Genomic DNA, 19481 nt, shown 5'->3' on the forward strand with positions numbered 1-19481 from the left:
CCGGTTACGGGTCATGGTTTTGGTTTGTTGGGGGTCTCGTGTGATTATTAAGGTTTCACGTGTGGAGTCATCTTACCGGTACGTCTATCGCGAGCTTCAAACCAGATGTCTAACATCGTTTTTACGAAATTTTTATCTAAATAAACTAGAACGACAAAACTCAAACACAGAAGTATAAGGAGAAATGAAAATCTTAAGAAAGAAAATTTTTGTTAAGGTTTCAGTAGATAATGATCTTTTGCGTATCATCTAATATATCGATTTCGAGTTGAAATGAGTATGAAACTTCCTGTAGGATTGTCTACGGATGAATCTCGCAAAAGGATAGCATACATTTCTTATAGTATGTGTTATATATATATATATATATATATATATATATATATATATATATATTTACTTCACGTATTACCCTCATGTAAGTACTTACATACATAGGTATTGTTCAGAATCGCGAACCATGAAAAGCCAGATCGTAGCTCGTGCCGAACTTTCCATTTGTGAGTGGGTACACGTGTACTTACATTTATTTTTACGTACTCCAGACATATACAAAGAATCGATCAAGACGTTGCCTGTTTAGAAAACGTTTAGAAAATGAATTATAACAATGTTTAATCAAGATTACATTTTATGGATCTATCTATACGAAAGGAACGTGAAAATAACGTGAAGAAAATCTAAAAATAAATACTAACGGTGATTCGAGTCACCGTAAATTAGTCGTCACACGTCACCCCGTTACAAGACGTTAATCTTTTTAATTGCGAGCTTGTCTAAATACAAGGACTCCCATGATTTGAAGAAGAGAAGAGAGAAAAGGTTGTGAAGAGGTCTCTAGAGAAAAAAAAAATATATATATATAAGAGGCACAATGGAGTCTGTGAAGTGCTGCGAATCAACCACGTGTTCTTCTTTTTCTTCTTCTTCTTCGTCTTCGTTTCCTTCTTCTTCTTCTTTTTCTTCTTCTTCTTCGTCTTCGTGTTCTTCTTAGAGAATGAGAAAGAACGAAGAGGACGAAGGAAGTAAAAGAAAGAATCAACTCTCTCTTTCTCTCTCTTTCTCTCTCTCGCTCTCTCTCTCTCTCTCTCTCTCTCTCTCTCTCTCTCTCTCTCTCTCTCTCTCTCTCTCTCTCTCTCTCTTCTCTGTTCTATGAAAAAAGAAAAAAAGTCGCGCGTGTCGCAGGAAAACGAAAAGAAGTACGAGTCTGTAGTCTCCACCTTGACAAGAACATCTGCTACGCGTATGTCACCTACTTCCGACTCAAAATTCGCTCTTAGCCACACCACTGCAGCCGTCGTCCGGTCTCCTGTTTGCCATTCAATCCTTTCGTGCTATGAGGAAAGAGAGAGAGAAAGAGAGAAAAAGAAGATAACGTATGCGGGTGCCACGCAATGAATACATCCGAACGAGTGAAATTCGAAGGTAGGAAAGTTTCGAGATATTTCAATGAAAATATCGAAGGACAGGTGATTCGATTCTATTCGATTCGACTCGATACGAACAAACAAACGGAAGAAATATTCTAAGAAAACAAGAAAAAAGAGAAAGAAGTAAAAGTAAATTCGAAATCGAGTCATCTGTTCTTACAAAAAAGAGATTCCTCTTTTTTAATATTCATATGTATAACATTTGAACTGTTAAGAAAATATTTTTATATAAATCATGTTATTTTCCGTGATTTCTAATCGACTATCTTTTTTTAAGGAAAAATGTCAAAGATCTCTAGATAAAGAACGAAAAAGAGAAAGATAGAGATAGAGAGACAGAGAGAGAGAGAATGAGTCAACCTTCTTTTGCGAGGAATCGTAATTGAACGCATAGTAGATGCCGTTACGCATCGTTGGATGTCCCCGAACGAAGGTCTCTGATGTTAAATAGGGTTGGGGCTCTACTACCACGTGGCCCTGAGCATTCAAGCATACTACACGTAAGACGCGTGGCCCACTTACGAGGAACATCTCGAAAGATTGCTTCTCAAAATGACCTCATCCAAATCTTCTGTCAAAACAGATTTCTAAACAAGTAAAAATTAAACAAAAAAAAGTATATATAACGATTAGAATAATTATGAAAGCAATATAAAATCATGTTAAATCGATGAAATATTATATGAATTATTTTTTATATCAAAGATAGATTTATAGTCTAAACGACCTTATATCAATTGTCCGTTGAAACAGATTTCTCTGAACGCGTATAAACCGAACATAAAATATCTCTACGATTAAACGAATTACAAAGGCTACGTGCAATATCTTATTAAGTCATTAAAATTTTAAACAAATTATTTTTTTATACCAAATGATTTATACTCCAAGCGATGTCATGTAAATCTTCCGTTAGGATGGATTTCTCTGAACATGTATAAATGAAATAAAAAATATCTACGACATGAGGCTAACTACTAAAGTTAGATAAGATCGTGTTATAAATCATTGAAATTCAATATAAATTATTTTTTATGCTAGTAACGTAATATCACGTGACCTCTCTTAAAAGTCCTTTCATCGAGCAGGCAGAGGTCTTCGTATCGATTGGCCAAAAAGAACCCCCACAACGTCGAGGGTGATTTAGTGTACCCTATGGTACGTACGCAGTGAACGTCGGTATTAAACTTTGATACGTTGCGTGGGTCGAAAAAATACATTTCAGAGGCTGCAACCAGTCAGGGGTTGCAATAGCGAGTTCGCCTAAGCTCTCGAAGATGAATGCGTCTGAGTATTCCGCACCCTCCAACGATTCCAACGATGATCCTGCTTTTTTTTCTGTATTGAATTATTCAACAATCCTTAAATGTTTCTCTTCTTTTTTTTTTTTCCTTTTCCTTTTTTCTTTTTCTTGCTTTTTTTTTTAATGTTTTTACGCAATACTCTTTTCTTTCCAAATATCTTTCACGTTCGGCTAACTAAGCTAAGGTATAAAAAAAAAAGGTCAATTATAATAATCTTTAGGATTACTAGCTGTAAGTGAAGAATTAAACGATTCAATTTATCGGCTGTAAACGCATGATGAATTATGGATCGAGAAAGGGATTCAAGTTTTCTTGTCTACAACTAGTCTGTTAACGATGTCGATATTAATTTCGTACTACGATGAGACTGTCATGTGCTTATGACGTTTCGTTCCTGAGCATAATATTAATGCGTTATTTTCCAGATGAACGAGTAACTCCGTTAGGTAAAGAAGGAACACGATAAAGGTGCGATGACGAAGAGAGCTGTGGGAAAACCGCATTGCGGCTTTCGAGTATCTCCCTTTCTCTCTCTTTCTCTCTATCTCTTTCTGTCTATCTCTTTTTCTCTATCATTCTCCTGTTCTTCCTTACTCGAACAGACCGAAATCAAGAAGCCATTGAATTTCCGGAAGACAAAGGAACCACATTGTTGTTGTGCCACAGTACACGAAGAGAACCAGGCTCTCGACAATAAAAATACCAGGATGATCGGCTTGCGATCTATGGAAATCTAATAGCTGTGCGATCACGCGCGAATTTCAAATTCCGCTTTTTCCCTTGCGGTTCTTCCGCGAATCGGAAGTCATTTTATAAACGATACCTAAAAACTTCTCTTCACAATTTTAATTCAACTTTATTATATCAAAAAAGAAATGAATCAATTTGTATTGTTTCAAAAAAACGTGTTGGAAGAATAAAAAGAATACCTGATAAAAGTTTATATCTCTAAATGATTCTATATATCATGAATGATCGATCGATCGAGATCGGTGATAAAATGTTTCTCCAAGATTAAAATCTATCTATATATTATTTTCTAATCGATTTGAAATTCTCTTTAAAATTTCTTTAAACATTTCAGGTTGAATTACATGTAAAATGATAAAGATAAATTTCTTAATTACGTAATTATAGGGAGAATTGTTTAAAAAAAAAAAAAAAAAGAAAACAAAAAAGAAAAAAAAAACCAATTTAAAATCACAACGTAGAAAAAAGTTAAACGTCAGGTGAACGATTATCTGAGTTAGCTGAGTGCTTGTCGGTCATCGTCATCGTCGGAGACGCTCGGTTAACACGCAATGGAAATCAATCGGTCCAGCTGGTGCGTGATTCATCAGAGAAATATGAGAAAGAAAGAGACGAAGCGATAAAAGAAGATCGAGGGGACTTCTCTCTGGATTCAACTACAATCCTGAACTTGTTTCAACAAATTAACGAGAGTATCGGGATCATAAATCCGTAAACTTAACGATCAATGAGTGTACACACTCGAAACACGATCTTCGATATTTTCGATCTACCAATTTGCTTCTATGTATGTACGCGAGGAGAGGATATTCATGTAGATTGTAACATGCTCCCGATCGTAAAAGCTATTGAATGATTAATCGAACGACGACCATTAAGTCTTAACAAGATTGGAATTGCATTTTTTATGAGCGTGCATTCGACCAGCGAAAAAGATAAAAAGAAAAATAATAAAAAGAAATGAAAAACAAAAACCAAAAGAGAAAAAAAAAAGAAAAAGAAAATCAAAAGTGGGCTTATTGTTCATCGATCGATAGAAGAATCGATTAGAAGAACAATATGAGCCCGATCTAGACGAACGTTTTCCTATTCATAACTTAATAAAATAATCCGGAATCAATATCTTTTTTTAACTTGAAAATATTTCTTCACAATATGTTTTGGTATCTAACTCGTAAACTTCGTGAGAAATATCAAACGAATTCAGATAGCGAAAACGAGACCATATGTAATCGAAAAATAAACGAATTTTATTATCTATTCTCGATACGGCCGTTCTCACACGCACATACGTCGATATATAAATTAGTTCGCTTATATACCAAGCATATGTCCAGATACAGTGTCGTATGCTATAAATCCGTTACTAATCGATAGCCGATTTTAAATGGAATACTGATCGACTTTCTTTAATTCGTGAAATAGCATTAGGTTTATTAATAGAACGTTCAAGTTTAAAATCATGTGTATATATATATATATATATATATATATATATATGTATGTATGTATGTGTCGTCGAGATGTATAGGATTGGTTGCGGGTTCTTGGAACACGATCCTCAAGCATGACTAATATTACGATCAGATAGAATTGTTAATACCTGCTTGCTACTAAGCATGCAAAACTAAGACTTAAACTCCGACGCTTAAAGAAGAACTTCGTGAGTCGAATTGCTACTCACGAAGATGTGCATTTTCAAGGCATCTTCGTAGCACATAGCACGAACAAGTCATCCTCTTTCTACAAGAAAAAAAGAAAACAAAAAAAGAAGGAGAAAAAATTCACGTTGAAGAGAGAAGGGAGATCTCTTTGAAAGAAAAAGAAAAAAAAACGAATGATAGAGAGTTTCGTTCCGGAAGAAAGATCTAATTTCTTCTAGGACTCTTTATTTCGTTTTTTTTTTTTTTCTGTAGAAAAACGTCCTCCATTTTTTGGCGAACGAAAAGGATGTTCAAAGGCGGCACACCCGAAATTCGATTATCTTCGAATCCAAGATAGCTATGTGGTCCAGCGCAAAGAAAAGATACGAAACGTTGATACGGCAAGCAATTTACACCTCTTTCGATTGGGTGCGAGCGAGGAGAGGGCCTAACGACAAAAAGAGGGCTTCTGGAGGACCATTAGGTCGAGTTTACGAGAAGAAAAAAAGAAAAAAGAGAGAAAGAATCAAAAAACAAAGAAAAAAGGATCATTCTTATTTCGGTACCGTATCCATGCTCAAGCTTTATTTCAGTGTCTTGTGTTAAGATACTAGAGAATCTCTGGACCACATCCAGAAAACATACTACATACTACCTCTGTCTCTGTCTCTTTTCGAAACTACATGCATATACATTCTCGATGCATCTAGAAAGACGAAAGAGAAATCGTGTTAATTGCACTAACGAGACTGGTATAACAGTGCATACAAGCTTTCTATTGCTCGATCAAAGTTTACCGAGTATGACACCTGTCTTATGTCCATCCTTGCTAACAGACACAATGTGTTACGTGCAACATTAATCCTGAACTCGTCGTATTTAGAAGAAGAGGAAGGCTTCTTAGCCGGTTTCACCGATGACTACAGTCGTTCTCGCGCCATGGGTATCATACATCATCGCCTTGGTGACAGCCACGAGAGAATAACGAGAGAGAAAGAGGAGAAGGAGAAGAAGAAGAAGAAGAAGAAGAAGACGAAGAACGTTCTTAGCAAGCCAAAAGTCTTCTCTTAAAGCATGGGCAAGACAGACGAAAACAAAGCGATTCTAACCATTAGGACTTATGCGAACGACAGACATAAAATATTAAACTCAAACAATAGCCGATCATTTATTTTATTTAATAACTCCGAGGGAACGAACGAAAATTATTATCAATTTTTCTTTCGAGAAGTTAGGATATTAAACATTTTTCTTTCTTTTTTTCTTTCTTTCTTTTTCCTTCCATTTTTTTTTTTTTTTAATTCGTCTCTTACACATTGAATTAACGATAACGATCAATTAAAAGGGTCCACGAAAAGACAGATGTGCCATGAGTCGATATTTTCGAATCACCTCGTTCTTCCTCCACTCGACTCGTCGAACGTGATCACGATACGTTTATCCATACTAAATGTTCCGCTCTATTCCACCTACATACATCGACTGACTATCGAGGAAAAATTGCTCGATGTATTACTCATGGTATATCGGAAGTTGCATGGCATTTTTTTTCCTTCTTCTATTTCTTCTTCTTCTTCTTCTTCTTCTCCTCCTCCTTTTTTTCCGAATAGGATTATCCTCTCCGTATATGAAAAGTGATCACGTATCATCGATTATCGTTCGGAGAAGAAATTGAAGATAGTAATTATAAACGAGAAATTTATATATATATATATATATATATATGTGTGTATGTATGTATGTATGTATGTATATATTTATATATATATACATATACATATGTAGATGTGTATATATGGATGTAGTATATAAATGTATAGGTGGGTTGTCTTATGTTAGATCCGAGAAGAAGCACCGTGGGCGGGCGAATTGTGATCCTTCTTAAAGATCACCCTCCCTTATTATAAGTACCCTTCTTTGGAGAAGACGATATGGTATTGCGAGTTCTCAAAAAGTCCTTGAAAATTTGTAGAAAGATATCGCACACGGGTGGTCTTCTCTACTTCCCTTTCCCCCCCCCCCTCTCTCTCTCTCTCTCTCTCTCTCTTCCACGTTTTTTTTTTCTTTCTTTATAAAATACAATACATACTTTAAAGTAACTATACGTACTCGTGATTCGATCGATTTCTTTTCCTTTTTTCCTTCTTTTTTTTTCTTTTCTTTTTTTTTCACAAAGACCGCAGTTTATATTATATACGACAATAAGTGTGAAAGAAAAATTCTATTTATACCGAACGGAAATACGAATTCTATTTAAAGACGATGAAATACGAAGGAAAATCCTTCGTGATTGATACATTCAGTATACTCGAAAAAAAGGATCCCGTGAAAGGGGCATCCAGGACAATTACACGGATGTAACACTGTTGGTTTGTAAATTCTTTCCTAGCTATTGTATCTGTACAACAATGCATACTATCAACGGAATAGAACGCCAAGAAATATTTTTTTCGAAACGTGAATGAATCTGTGACCGGCCTACTAAAAACTCAGAAAAATTTGCCAATCCTTTAACAAGGGTCCACGACCAAAAGCAAGTATCTTAAAATCTATCTAGACCTTTAGAAATTCGAAGAGCGTAGACTCTTACACATTCGACAGAACTTTGCCAGGTAGTAGACTTACCTGCGCTTACTTTTCTATGTTATTGTATATGCTATGCTTGTTCTATGAGTAAGAAGGTCTCAAAAAAAAAAAGAAAAAAGAAAAAAGAAGAAAAAAAAACTACGTGTCTCTAAATTGTCAAAGAAAACATCGACTTTCTTTCTTATCGAAGGTTAAGTTTGCCGTAGTTTATTTCGAGAATCTTTTTGCAGACATTTCTCTCTTTTCAAAATATTTTGTTTTCTTATTCCTTTTTTTCTAAAATCTCGAATAATAATATTATAAACGTTTGAAAAAATTTACTAAAATTTCGCTCCTAGATATAACAAAAAAATTCGATCGAATAAATCGGTGGTTTCTTTACCTATCGATCGTTCCTTTTCCGAGTTCAGTTCATTTTTATCTTATCGCAGGGTTATTCCCTGACATCGATGATACATAATGATAAATAAAAATGCAAAAATATTCGCGAATAATTTCGGCATAGTACTTAGAAATATTATAAAGAACCGTGACGTTCTATCGCGTGTTCTATAAATAAAATCTTCGTTTGATCGATGGTTAAGAAGGTATCTCAGAACGGAAATAAACACAGCGTGATCACACGCAGTTATATTATAAGACACGAAAGAGAAGCATCTGTTTCCAAAACTTTGGAATAACTACGTCAACGGACGTTATTAATAATTCTTAAAATATGAATATAGAAATGTTAGAAAATATGAAGAAATCGAGAGCGTAACAGAGCTACACGGGGAGTTCAGCAATCCGAATCGCCTATGAGAATGCATCGTTGGAAGCTATGTTATAATTCCAAGCATCGCGTGGTTAAGTATAATGCTACACTCCGTACTTCCGATACCGTTCCTACGGAACATATCGCTTAACGTCATCGCTCTGCATTTTCGTTTTCCGTTCCTCGGAGGAACGACCGTATGAGGAATGTTTTTCCTGTGCGTTATCATTACAAACGATATCGATGATAATTAATAGTAATAATAGAATAGAATAATTACAAGAACATATGATGATAAATACAGAATATAATAATAAATATAGAATAATAATAATAAATACTAATCAAAAAATAAAATGAAAATACGTAGAAAAAGTTTAGGTATACTCACTTTGACAATAAATACCGCTGGCGAACATCAAGAATGTCAGAACGAATCCAATAATCATCTTGACGGTGATGATTCTCGAAATGATTGGAAATACGATGTATCAAGAACTTAAGTTCTTCTTTTAAATTTGAAGAAATTAGATGTCGTCGTAGGACGAATGCAAGTCGGAACGTCCTCCGAAAAGTTCCAAGACGGAAACAAAAGTAGCCGTCCTCGAGCGAGATAAGCAAACTGAAATGAGGTGCATCGAACGCGAGCTTTTTCGCGAGAGATTCGATCCACGAGCTCTATCGCAACTTTGAAGTCGTCTGGAAAAAGATCGGTTCTGTTCTTTGACTTAATCTCGCGACTAGACAAGTCTCTCTTCGACGAGCGTGACTCCCTCCCTCTCCTCTCTTCCTTCCTTTCGTCCTTTCTTTCTTTCTTTCTTCTTTCCTTCCTTCCTCTGCCTCTGTTTCTTCGGATAACGCACGGTGAATCGGAGCGTGTAGCACTTTCCACCGTGAATTTTATCGCGAGCCGTCCGGTACACCGTTCCGCGCTCTACCGGTCAACCAGTCAACGTTTTTTCTTTTTTTTTTTTGCCTTTTCTCAAAATCTTTGACTTATCTTTTCCTTTTTCTCTTATAAAAATTCTCTCCTATTTTCCTTTTGATTTCCACGTAATAATTTCTAACTATTCTCTTTCCACTTGATCTCTCTTCCTTTCTTTAACGATTTATCAGTCAAACTTGACGTGTCGACGATTGAAGAAAAAAAAAAAGAAAAGGAAAAAATAAAAGAGATCAGAAAAAGATCGAATATCTACCTATATCAAACGGATATTCAAGTGAGAAAAAAAATCTTTGTCTTTTCTTGCTAAATCGATCGTGTTGTATTAGTACTGAGCGAAAATAAAATCAAACGATAAAAATATTCGTTTTGATAAATAATTCGCGGCGTGCAAAGTACAGACGAGCGTTCGCAAATTCGCGATCCGCTTCCAACGGCGGCTCGCAAGCGAATACCACTGAGAGCACGATGCTCTTCCGAGTTCCGTGCCGGCATAGGTGCGCTCTTCCCCCACCACTCTACTCCAGCAGCCGAATCCTACTACCCCCACTACCGAGTACCACCCCACACGACACACCATCAGTCGCCGCCAAGGCGAGCATCTCGGAAGGAGCGTAGTCATTCTCGACCCTCCATCGAGTTTCCTCTTCACGTTTCCTTTTCGCTTTTATTCTCTTCATCCCCACGCACACGTACAAATACACATTATTATTGAGCACTTTGAATAAGAAACTTGATAATCTCGTTGATAGCTAGTTTTCGAAGTAAACACTTTTTAGAAAATAATTGTCTTCCGGTAAATTGTTGAATTTTCTAATCGTCTTCCTGAAACGAATGAAAAAGTTGTACTATTACGAGAAAGTTTTTAATCGTCTGCTTCTGAATATAAAGCATTGTTGTCGTCCATGAGAATTTTGAATATGATTCGATATTTATAAATAACTATGAAGGTATAGGTATTATAAGGAGGATCCATGAATGAATGAAAGAATGAATGAATCGAACGAGTGAATGAATACTCGACAGCGCATGCGCGCCATACGAGATTCCATTCTCATTCCAATACCAGACCCATTCCCATTCTTTTACCCTTTTACACAGCGGCATGTCTGGTGAATGCACAACGGGAGTAGAATCCGTAAAAAGGTTCGTTCTACGGACCATTGAAAGCTTTCTCAGACGTCGTGTTCGTTCACTGATCGGTTTCAAAACGAAACGTCTCTAATTCGAAGACTTTCTTAAATCGAATTGAATTCCTCAAGTGAGAATACCTCGGTTATATTCTGTTTTTATCAAGTTCGATTCATATTCTAAAATTCCCACGGCAGTTCGAGTTAGTTATCGTTTTCTCTCTTCTATAAGATTATAAAAGAGTACCTTAGAGAGTATTGTAAAAACGTGAAAGGACAATTACAATTCTATTAGGATTAACCAAGACACAATCGCTTTTGGCAAAAGAATCTACCTTGAAGAGATTTCAAAGCATCTACCCAAACGTTTCATACAAAAATGTATTCGAAAACGCACCTCTTTGATATTCATCTAACGTACACACAGGTAGAACTCAAACGGGACTCCAAACTCGTTTTACTTGGCAACTCACTGTTTTGTCAATGAAATAGCGTCGTATTTTTCTTAGAAAAATGTCTTCCTCGCAGCAGGAGACGATAATGATTGCACTTTTTCGATCGGTAGATCAATGTTATCGCTTGGATCGATCTTTCTTCTGCAAAGTAATCTTACTTTTTTCTACATTAAGAGATAAAACAAAAGAACGTTAGTAAAGTGCGTTTAATAATTAAGATTGACATTGACCATAATATATAATGTAATATCGCAAGATATACTTTTATTTTCATTTTATTATTAAGAATTTTTGCCGATTTAAATGACGTTTGAAAAGAACAAATTTTACTTACAATCTATATACACCACGTATGTATCTTGTTTGCGCGTCATCGAGTCTTGGTAATGACTTAAATCGCCTTAAAACAAACAACTTGATATCTTGATTTAAGAGGCTCGAACCCACCTCACGCAGGCATAGCACGCATCTGCTGTACGCCAAGCCCTTATCTGAATCGCTTCAACGCCCTCTGGCGCCCATTAAGTCCACAGGAATGAAATAATCAGCTCGAGCCAATTCGGGACCAATTATGCGCGTGCCGGAATGAGGTACCTTTACAAAGAGCTCCGAAGTTAAAGATTGATGTAGGTAGTAGACCAAGACCCAATTCGTGGATTCACGGGATCCACCTGGTCGTATTTTCTCATTACCGTCGTACCGTAGTAACGAAGGGTAGTCACGTGGTAAGCGCAGAACCATGTTTTTCCGATCGTTATTATAAAATGTATCTTTTACAATAAATTTCTTCTGTATTTTCTTAAACGCATCTTCGTTAGAAAGGCAGAACGAACTTAGTGAACCATGTTAATTTTAAGAGTCATGCCTATTTTAACAGAATTCTCACGCCAAATAATTAAACGGACGAATTTTAATCGAGCGATTCTAGAAATGTGATAGGATCAATTACACGAACGTACCTCTACGACCATTTTAATGGCAAAATATATCCTGTTAAACTTATATTCATTAATTAACAAGATCACCGTCTGTCTCTTAATTGAGATGTAACTCGCAAAGAAACGTTTCGATTAGCATACGACGACCCTGTTTTGCTTGTTGTCGATCCCACGTAAATTCTGTCGCGTGAACTGCTTCGTAAGGTCATTGATCGAATGTACATCATTGTTAACTAAATATTATTCTGCGATTCCGCTGATCGATTACGTTCGTAAATGAGGAGAAAGAGAGAGAGAGAGAGAGAGAGAGAGAGAGAGAGAGAGAGGCGATTTAATTTTTCTAGCGCCGTATTACGATTTTAGAAACGCAGAATTATTTATGACGATGAAACATGCATAGTTGTACTCTTTCCATGCTGTTACCCTGTTAAACGTGCGCGCACATGTCCCTCGATATCTGCGCAACTATTCCGCGGGCTTGCAAGTTTTATGCTCGAGACAAACGTCGTAACAACATTTCTCTTTATTCTGACATTGATCGTCATCATCGCAAAGCATTGGTAGATCGTACCAGTCGTAAGATCGTGGACAATGCGATCTCAATGGTGGACAATGTTTCATTTTCATCTTTTTCTCCCACGATGGATGAACTAAAGGATGCCAATGAGATTCTCCAAAATTAAACCAAAACCATGGTATCGAAAAAGATGGCCACATAATATCCTTCCACATTTCACTTTTCCCATTGTGACAACAATAATACCGAAGATCGTGCGTTCTGCACCAATATCGACAAGATTTCGTTTCTCCGACGTAGTAATAAGTAAAGAGAACAAATAAAACGATTTTGAGACTTCCATCGTCGCTCCACATATTGTACATTCTGAAACAATTGTGTAATCGATTAGATTTGTAAGTTATAAATGTCATTGATTGAAAAACAAAAAAAAGATATTTAATCTTCTCGATAATTCGAAAGAAAATATATATGAAATCAAAATGACAAAGAACTTACCTAAGATGGAACATGCGACACACTGTTTACACTTATGGTTACGCACGGCTTCTTATACCTGAGCAAATGAAATTGCGTTATTATATCTCTGACTATGATTATAAACATAAGTGACGGTAAAAATGTATTGCCCATTATTTAATCCTACGACATACAGTTTCTTCCTACCAATTTAAATATAGCACGTCTGTAACGAGAGAAATTCTATGACAAGTAATATTTTCATATTGTTCCGTGAAATTACATGAATGACAGTAAATGATGTAGCACACATCACCGTTCGTTGTAATATTAAACAACGACCAAACAAACTACAAACTATCGACAGCTTTATAAGTAATAAACTTTTCATTTAATGTTTCATAAAATAGATCTATTATAAGATATAATTGATTGGTGTAACGGCCACAGCACTCCATTTTCTATCATTTTTTTCAATAACATTGACCGCGTTCTACGTTCTTCTTTTTAAAATTCTAATATTATATTTTATTGCACGTTATAATATATAATATGTATGTAATATTCTTGAAATATTACCTAACGATTAATCATTCATTACGAACGAATCTATAAATAGCTTTCTCTTGTAATATGTGTCTTTACAATAATAAATCAATTTTAAAATTCGAACATACTAATTTACATACTCCATATTGATTTGTAGTTCTACGCCGAAAAGATCGTGGCGCTGTAGGTAATGCGCAATTGCGAACTGGAAAGTAACGAAATTGCGCATTTATCCACGTGCTACTGTCACTGGCGTCATTTTATTGTACTTTATAGAAGAGGTTAAATTATAAAATTCAAAAGAAATTATTTTCGAAAGATTTAAAATTTATATAACTGGAAAAATTATTCTTAACAAATATTTAAGTAGAAATCTCTTTTGGTTATAATTTTATCAACATGGAGAATAAAGAACAATTTGATGTACTTTTGGGTGGAACACAATCATTACCGTATGATGTTTCTATTCTGAAATTAGCTGCTGCAAGAGCAGGCGAAATTGCAGCAATGACTCACGCCATAGGTAAAGTGATTATTTTATTGATTTTAATAATTTTATTTTATATATGTAAATATTCTTTTCTTTTTGTAGAAAATCCCCAACAAACAAAACTGGTTTTTCAAAAGCTTCCCATACATATGCGTAGACGAGTTATGTCACATAATGTCAAAAGATTGCCAAGAAGATTACGGGAAGCACATTTAAATCAAATGATCAAGTCTGGTTTACCACCAAAAAGTAAACGGCCTTCGCGTAAATATCGCAGACGTCCATCTAATCTACTTCTAGAATACAATCGAAGACAACGAAAGAAAGCTTGGCTGGAAACTCATATCTGGCATGCAAAACGATTTCATATGGTTGAACAATGGGGATATAGAATCGCTGATTTTGCGAATGATAAATGCTTTAAAGCAAATTACCGTGCCATTACAAAACATTGTTTGATACAAGATCTTTCTTATTATGCTTGTATTGAAATAATTGGACCAGAAAATATTTTAAAAGAAACTTTGAGATCGCATTGCAATCCAACTGACTTAACATTTGGTGCAAAAATATACATTAATGGTACAAGAGAAGGTACTTTAATGTTTTTCAAAAAAGATAGTTATCCAATGTCTCCTATAGGGAATGTGCATTTTCTATGGAAACCTGATTATTCTGATCAAAGAACTATCTGGATTTGGGTTCATCCAGCATTTTATGATGATATTTTAATTGATATTAGATCCAGTTTTAAGTTTAATTTCTGTCATACTGAAAATGGAGAATCAACATCGTTGAATCAGTTACAAAATTCTTATAGCAATGATAGCAATTGTCAAATGAATTTATTAAAAGGTACTTTAAATAGATTTAGACTCTGTGGGCCGTTGACACTAAATGTGTTAACAAATGCATTTAAATTACCCAATATTAAACAAAATTTATCAACAATCAATGAATCAAACATGGATTGTGAAGATGTTACAGAAGATAAAAAAGACCCTTCTATCATTACTGATACATGGTACGAAGATTATTACAGCGATCAAGAGAATTTCAAAACTTTTAAAATCCAAGAGAAACTGTGGCAAGCATTGCAATCATTAGATTCTCCTCATCAATTACCACGAAATATGGTCTTTGGATTCACTGTTTTAGATCCACGATTTTATTTACCTGAAAAAAGAACAAAACCACAGAAACAAGTTACATATTCTGAAATAATACCTATGCCATCGGCTCATTCAAATGATAGTCCAATATGGGATAAAAATATGCGTGAGAAAATTAGTAAATCATATCTATCTACTAGCATAATTAACAAATTAAGAAGCAACAATCTAGTTCCTGGTGTAGGCAATGATAGTCATTTCAAAGAAGATGTAATTGCAAAAATTCCTATACTTGTTATTCAAAAACCTGGAAATTGTAATACAGGTTTGTGTAAAAAATATAATATTTAATAATATTTGAACTTTTATGACTATGAACTTTTGTTAATAGGTTTAGCTTCTGGTATTGATATCATTATACCATCAGGATGGGCAATGGCATTCTGGCTTGGTTTTATATATCGTTGTACAAGAGTCGGAGCGCTGAGGGAATCAAGATCAATAGTATTTGAAACTGCTATTACAAATTCACCAGATTTTAATGAACCCGATACACCTACTTATAAAAAGGAAGCTCTTAGTACAAAAGCAAAGTGTATAGAAAGATATTTTCAATTTCCATCTAACAGACGAGTTAATTTTATAAAATTGGGTATTTCTAGTCCTTTCTTCTGTGAATGGCATATTTTAATGAAGGAATGGTCAGGGAACGAAGATTTTTATGTTTTAAGGGATCGAACTATATTGACACAATTACAAGCAAATCTTTCTTCCTTTGAATCAAAGAAAAGGAAAAATAAACGTAAAATTCCTGCTTCTAAGATGGCTTTAGATGATGCATTAAAATCTAAAAATTGTTTAATACGTGTTAGAATATCTGTTATAAATAAGGGCAATCCAAAAATGTTTGGTATAATATGTGCACCAAGAAAAGAAGATTTAAGAGAACTTAAATATAATAAAAGTTGGTCAGGACCACTAGAAAAAGTAAATAAAGATCCACATGAAAGTGTACGGAAAATAATACGAAAAAATCATTTGTCGTTGTTAAAACGATATAGAAGACAAAGAGTACGTCATAAAAAAGCATTAGAGAAGAAAATAAGTGATGCATTCGAAAAAAATACATGCAATATAAATTACAACATTAAAATAAAAAATTTAAGGCAAAACTTATTAAATAAAAGCCGTAGAGCTATATCAAAACATTTTCAAAAAATGTCAAAACTTTATTTGCCAAATTGTACAAAAGTACGACATTCATGTAACAGAGAAGTAATGGGATATATAACACTAGGAAATTTTTCTTTTACTAAAGCTAAAGGTATTGGAATAGGTTATGTTACAATACAATCGGTGATTGCAATAATTGCCAGAAAGACTAATATTGTTCTTATTAGGAATCACCGGACAAGACATTATAGGACAGCTCGTTTAGAAATATTATTTAATTAATTAATTATTAAATAAAATTTATTTGAATATTTTTAACGCAATAAAAATTTGTTTTTATAAAAAATACATTGTCATCGTATGTATTATCCTTTAAAAAAATTTAAATATTGCGTCATTGTGCGAATCAACAAGTCATCTTTACAATTCAGTAAAATTAAAAATTATATCAATGTAAACAATATTGTATTCGTGTAAATAAAGTACTTAATTATTTTCCTTCCTTTTTATCGTAAAGGTACTCTAATCTAAACAATTTAAAAATATCATTATCAAATGCATTTTGCGTAACTAAAGATTACGACGCCATATCTATGCTTCGAGATAAATTGCACCTCATAATCGATTTAGATTCAATATGGACCGTATCGCTGTAGTACGTATAAAAATTCAAAAATAATACATTTTATGTTTTTTATAAGTTATTTTCTGTAATACGTATTTACATGTTTAGGTGACCGGAGGAAATAAAGGCATTGGTTTAGCCATTGTCAAAGGACTTTGTAAACAATTCGATGGGATTGTTTATCTCACTGCCCGTGATACTCAGCGTGGCTTAAATGCTGTCAAAGAATTGGAAGGAGAAGGATTGAAAGCAAAATTTCATCAACTTGATATTACTGATGAGAACAGTATTAATACTTTTCGCGATTACTTACAAAAAACACATAATGGATTTGATATATTGATAAATAACGCAGCAATTGCTTTCAAGGTAAAAGTAATTTTCTTTTGAGCTACTGCCTTTCTTGTATTTTTTTCTTTTTGAAAATTTTATAATAAACTTTGATATATATAACGTAGACAGATGCAACTGATCCTTTTGAATATCAAGCAGAAGAAACTCTGAAGGTAAATTACTTCAGTTTGAGAAAAATATGTGAGAAACTTTATCCATTACTTAAACCACATAGTCGCGTTGTACATTTGTCCAGTAGTGCTGGTCGTTTAATAAATATACCTGGTGAATCATTGAAACAAAAACTATCTAACCCAAATCTAACGGAAGAGGAATTGGATAACCTTATGCGTGAATTTGTTGAGTAAGTTAAGAATGGTTGATCTTATTTTTTTATGATGTGTGTGTGCGTATGTATGAGAAAGCATTATGAAAATATAATTTTATGTATGTATGTACATATATAATTGTTGAATTAATATATCTTTTAGAGAGGCAAAAAAGAATACTCATTCACAAAATGGTTGGTCCAATTCTGCTTATGCGGTCAGTAAAGTAGGTGTTTCTGCTTTAGCTGTAATACATCAAGCTAAATTTAATAACGATCCACGAGAAGATATAGCAGTAAATGCCGTACATCCTGGTTATGTGGATACCGATATGACCAGTCATAAAGGACCTCTTACACCTGATCAAGGTGCAGTAGCCCCAATTTATTGTGCATTGCTACCAAATAATACTGAAATAAAGGGAAAATATATCTGGTATGACAAAACTCTATCAGATTGGAAATAGGTTAATTAACACATAATACTGCACAATTGCATTGTCATTCTAATGTAAGAAAATAGAGTTATATATAAACAATAAAATGCACACAAACTTTATGCATTGTTACAATATATAATATATGCTTATATTGCTTATATTTTTTATAAAATAAATCATTGTTTCTACATTGTAAAAAAAATAAAGAATGATGTTTACAATGTTTAGATAGTAAATGCATACTTGTTTAAATAAATTTATACTTGCAAAAATAACATTTTTAAATATCTCTTTTATACCTGCTTTTGTACATGTAAAGACAATATATGGAGAGAAATATATGCAATAACCATGCGTTTTTATATTTCATATTTTTAAATTAATTGATGTCTTTGATATAGTTTGTATAAAATGAATCGAATGAAATAATAATATATTTCAACAAAAAAACATGTCATCTTGTTTGAACTGCTGCTTCTTTACGAGCAGCATCTTGCAAAAGCTGTGTATCAACTTCATCGCCAGGAAGTTGTACGTATCGTACTACTGATCCACGAATAAAGCAATTCTTTACTGATAGCTGAAATGATAAATGAAATGTAATTGCTACAATTAATATAACCATAAAAAAATAAATATAATCATCTAAAAACAATTAAAATGAAATATTATTAATTAATATTACTTACCATATGAGGATATTTATCTGGATCTGTTACACTTATATCGGTTAATTTTATATTAAGATATTGATCTACAGAATGCAAAGTACCGCAAATGCTGTAAATGTATATCTACATTATATACTGTTGTTGTTAGTTGATAAGAAAAATTGGAATAAACATTACCTGAGATCATTTTTTAATTCCACAACTACATCTTTTCCAATTAAGGATTTGAAAAATGAGTAGAACAACTAAAAAATATATATTGTTTTATATGTAATATTTTTTTTACGTGTTTCCCAATATTTATAAACAAGTTTGAACTTACCATTTTTATATGCAATAAACAACGTCAAATATATAGAATTTGATTTTTTTTCGTTTTAATTCTATTTATCGTTGTTTAGAACAAAAAATCAATACGCTAGAACGAAGTCATCGTCATGACGTCTCGAGATGAGGTTAGATTAATGATGCCGGTATAATATTCGTCTGCACTCTCATCAGGGCCGCCAAACTTTACAGAAAACGCGCGCTAACTTTCTTAAATTAGTTTACGATTAACCTGTGCAGATAGAGCTCTTTTAATCATCCACATCGACATATGGTAAGATATGTATGCAATAATTTAAAGTTCAAATTCTTTTTTTTTATTTATTCAATATAATATTTTTATATTTTGTTAAAAAGAAATAAATCAATTACATTGGTTATAATTTATAAAATAAGCATCTTGTGAATTATATATAAAGCATATATTATATGAATATCCTATAACGATGATAAAGTTAAAATTTGAAATATTTTCTTTAACAATTGGGGAGGCGTAGTAAAATATTAGTTCATGATACAATCGC

The 19481-nt window shown here is 33.7% G+C and overlaps 4 protein-coding genes across 4 annotated transcripts in view; 2 read left to right on the forward strand and 2 right to left on the reverse strand.

Moving 5' to 3' along the window:
- Positions 1 to 9908, reverse strand: part of LOC127061932 (uncharacterized) — a 41082-nt gene extending 31174 nt beyond the window's left edge. The window contains exon 1 of the mRNA XM_050989450.1: positions 8859 to 9908. Coding sequence (XP_050845407.1) covers positions 8859 to 8916 — 58 coding nt within the window. The 5' untranslated portion in view covers positions 8917 to 9908. The remainder of the gene's footprint in view (positions 1 to 8858) is intronic.
- Positions 9909 to 13690: 3782 nt separating this feature from the next.
- Positions 13691 to 16728, forward strand: LOC127072938 (ribonucleases P/MRP protein subunit POP1). The gene is made up of 3 exons (XM_051013825.1): positions 13691 to 13981; positions 14051 to 15385; positions 15452 to 16728. Exons 1-3 carry the CDS (start codon positions 13858 to 13860, stop codon positions 16513 to 16515), a joined length of 2523 nt encoding a protein of 840 aa, XP_050869782.1. The 5' UTR covers positions 13691 to 13857; the 3' UTR covers positions 16516 to 16728.
- Positions 16729 to 16731: 3 nt separating this feature from the next.
- On the forward strand, positions 16732 to 18234 carry LOC127072949 (carbonyl reductase [NADPH] 1-like). Its single transcript, XM_051013848.1, has 4 exons — positions 16732 to 16888; positions 16967 to 17227; positions 17317 to 17555; positions 17683 to 18234. Exons 1-4 carry the CDS (start codon positions 16871 to 16873, stop codon positions 17984 to 17986), a joined length of 822 nt encoding a protein of 273 aa, XP_050869805.1. The 5' UTR covers positions 16732 to 16870; the 3' UTR covers positions 17987 to 18234.
- Positions 18232 to 19148, reverse strand: LOC127072955 (U6 snRNA-associated Sm-like protein LSm2). The gene is made up of 4 exons (XM_051013857.1): positions 18953 to 19148; positions 18808 to 18875; positions 18649 to 18739; positions 18232 to 18539 (listed from the first exon to the last, which is right to left on the reverse strand). Exons 1-4 carry the CDS (start codon positions 18953 to 18955, stop codon positions 18414 to 18416), a joined length of 288 nt encoding a protein of 95 aa, XP_050869814.1. The 5' UTR covers positions 18956 to 19148; the 3' UTR covers positions 18232 to 18413.
- Positions 19149 to 19481: the final 333 nt, after the last annotated feature.

The sequence above is a fragment of the Vespula vulgaris genome, chromosome 2 (assembly GCF_905475345.1).
Source record: "Vespula vulgaris chromosome 2, iyVesVulg1.1, whole genome shotgun sequence".
NCBI lineage: Eukaryota > Metazoa > Arthropoda > Insecta > Hymenoptera > Vespidae > Vespula > Vespula vulgaris.

Bases quoted from the DNA above. Each gene is read 5' to 3' on its own strand.
- LOC127072938 (XM_051013825.1), top strand. From the start codon at position 13,858: ATGGAGAATAAAGAACAATTTGATGTACTTTTGGGTGGAACACAATCA. The intron at 13,982-14,050 runs GTAAAGTGATTA...TTCTTTTTGTAG, and splicing joins AGCAATGACTCACGCCATAG to AAAATCCCCAACAAACAAAA. The intron at 15,386-15,451 runs GTTTGTGTAAAA...TTTTGTTAATAG, and splicing joins ACCTGGAAATTGTAATACAG to GTTTAGCTTCTGGTATTGAT.
- LOC127072949 (XM_051013848.1), top strand. The intron at 17,228-17,316 runs GTAAAAGTAATT...TATATAACGTAG, and splicing joins ACGCAGCAATTGCTTTCAAG to ACAGATGCAACTGATCCTTT. The intron at 17,556-17,682 runs GTAAGTTAAGAA...TATATCTTTTAG, and splicing joins CTTATGCGTGAATTTGTTGA to AGAGGCAAAAAAGAATACTC.
- LOC127072955 (XM_051013857.1), bottom strand. The intron at 18,740-18,807 runs GTAATGTTTATT...ATACATTTACAG, and splicing joins GAATTAAAAAATGATCTCAG to CATTTGCGGTACTTTGCATT. The intron at 18,540-18,648 runs GTAAGTAATATT...TTATCATTTCAG, and splicing joins CAGATAAATATCCTCATATG to CTATCAGTAAAGAATTGCTT.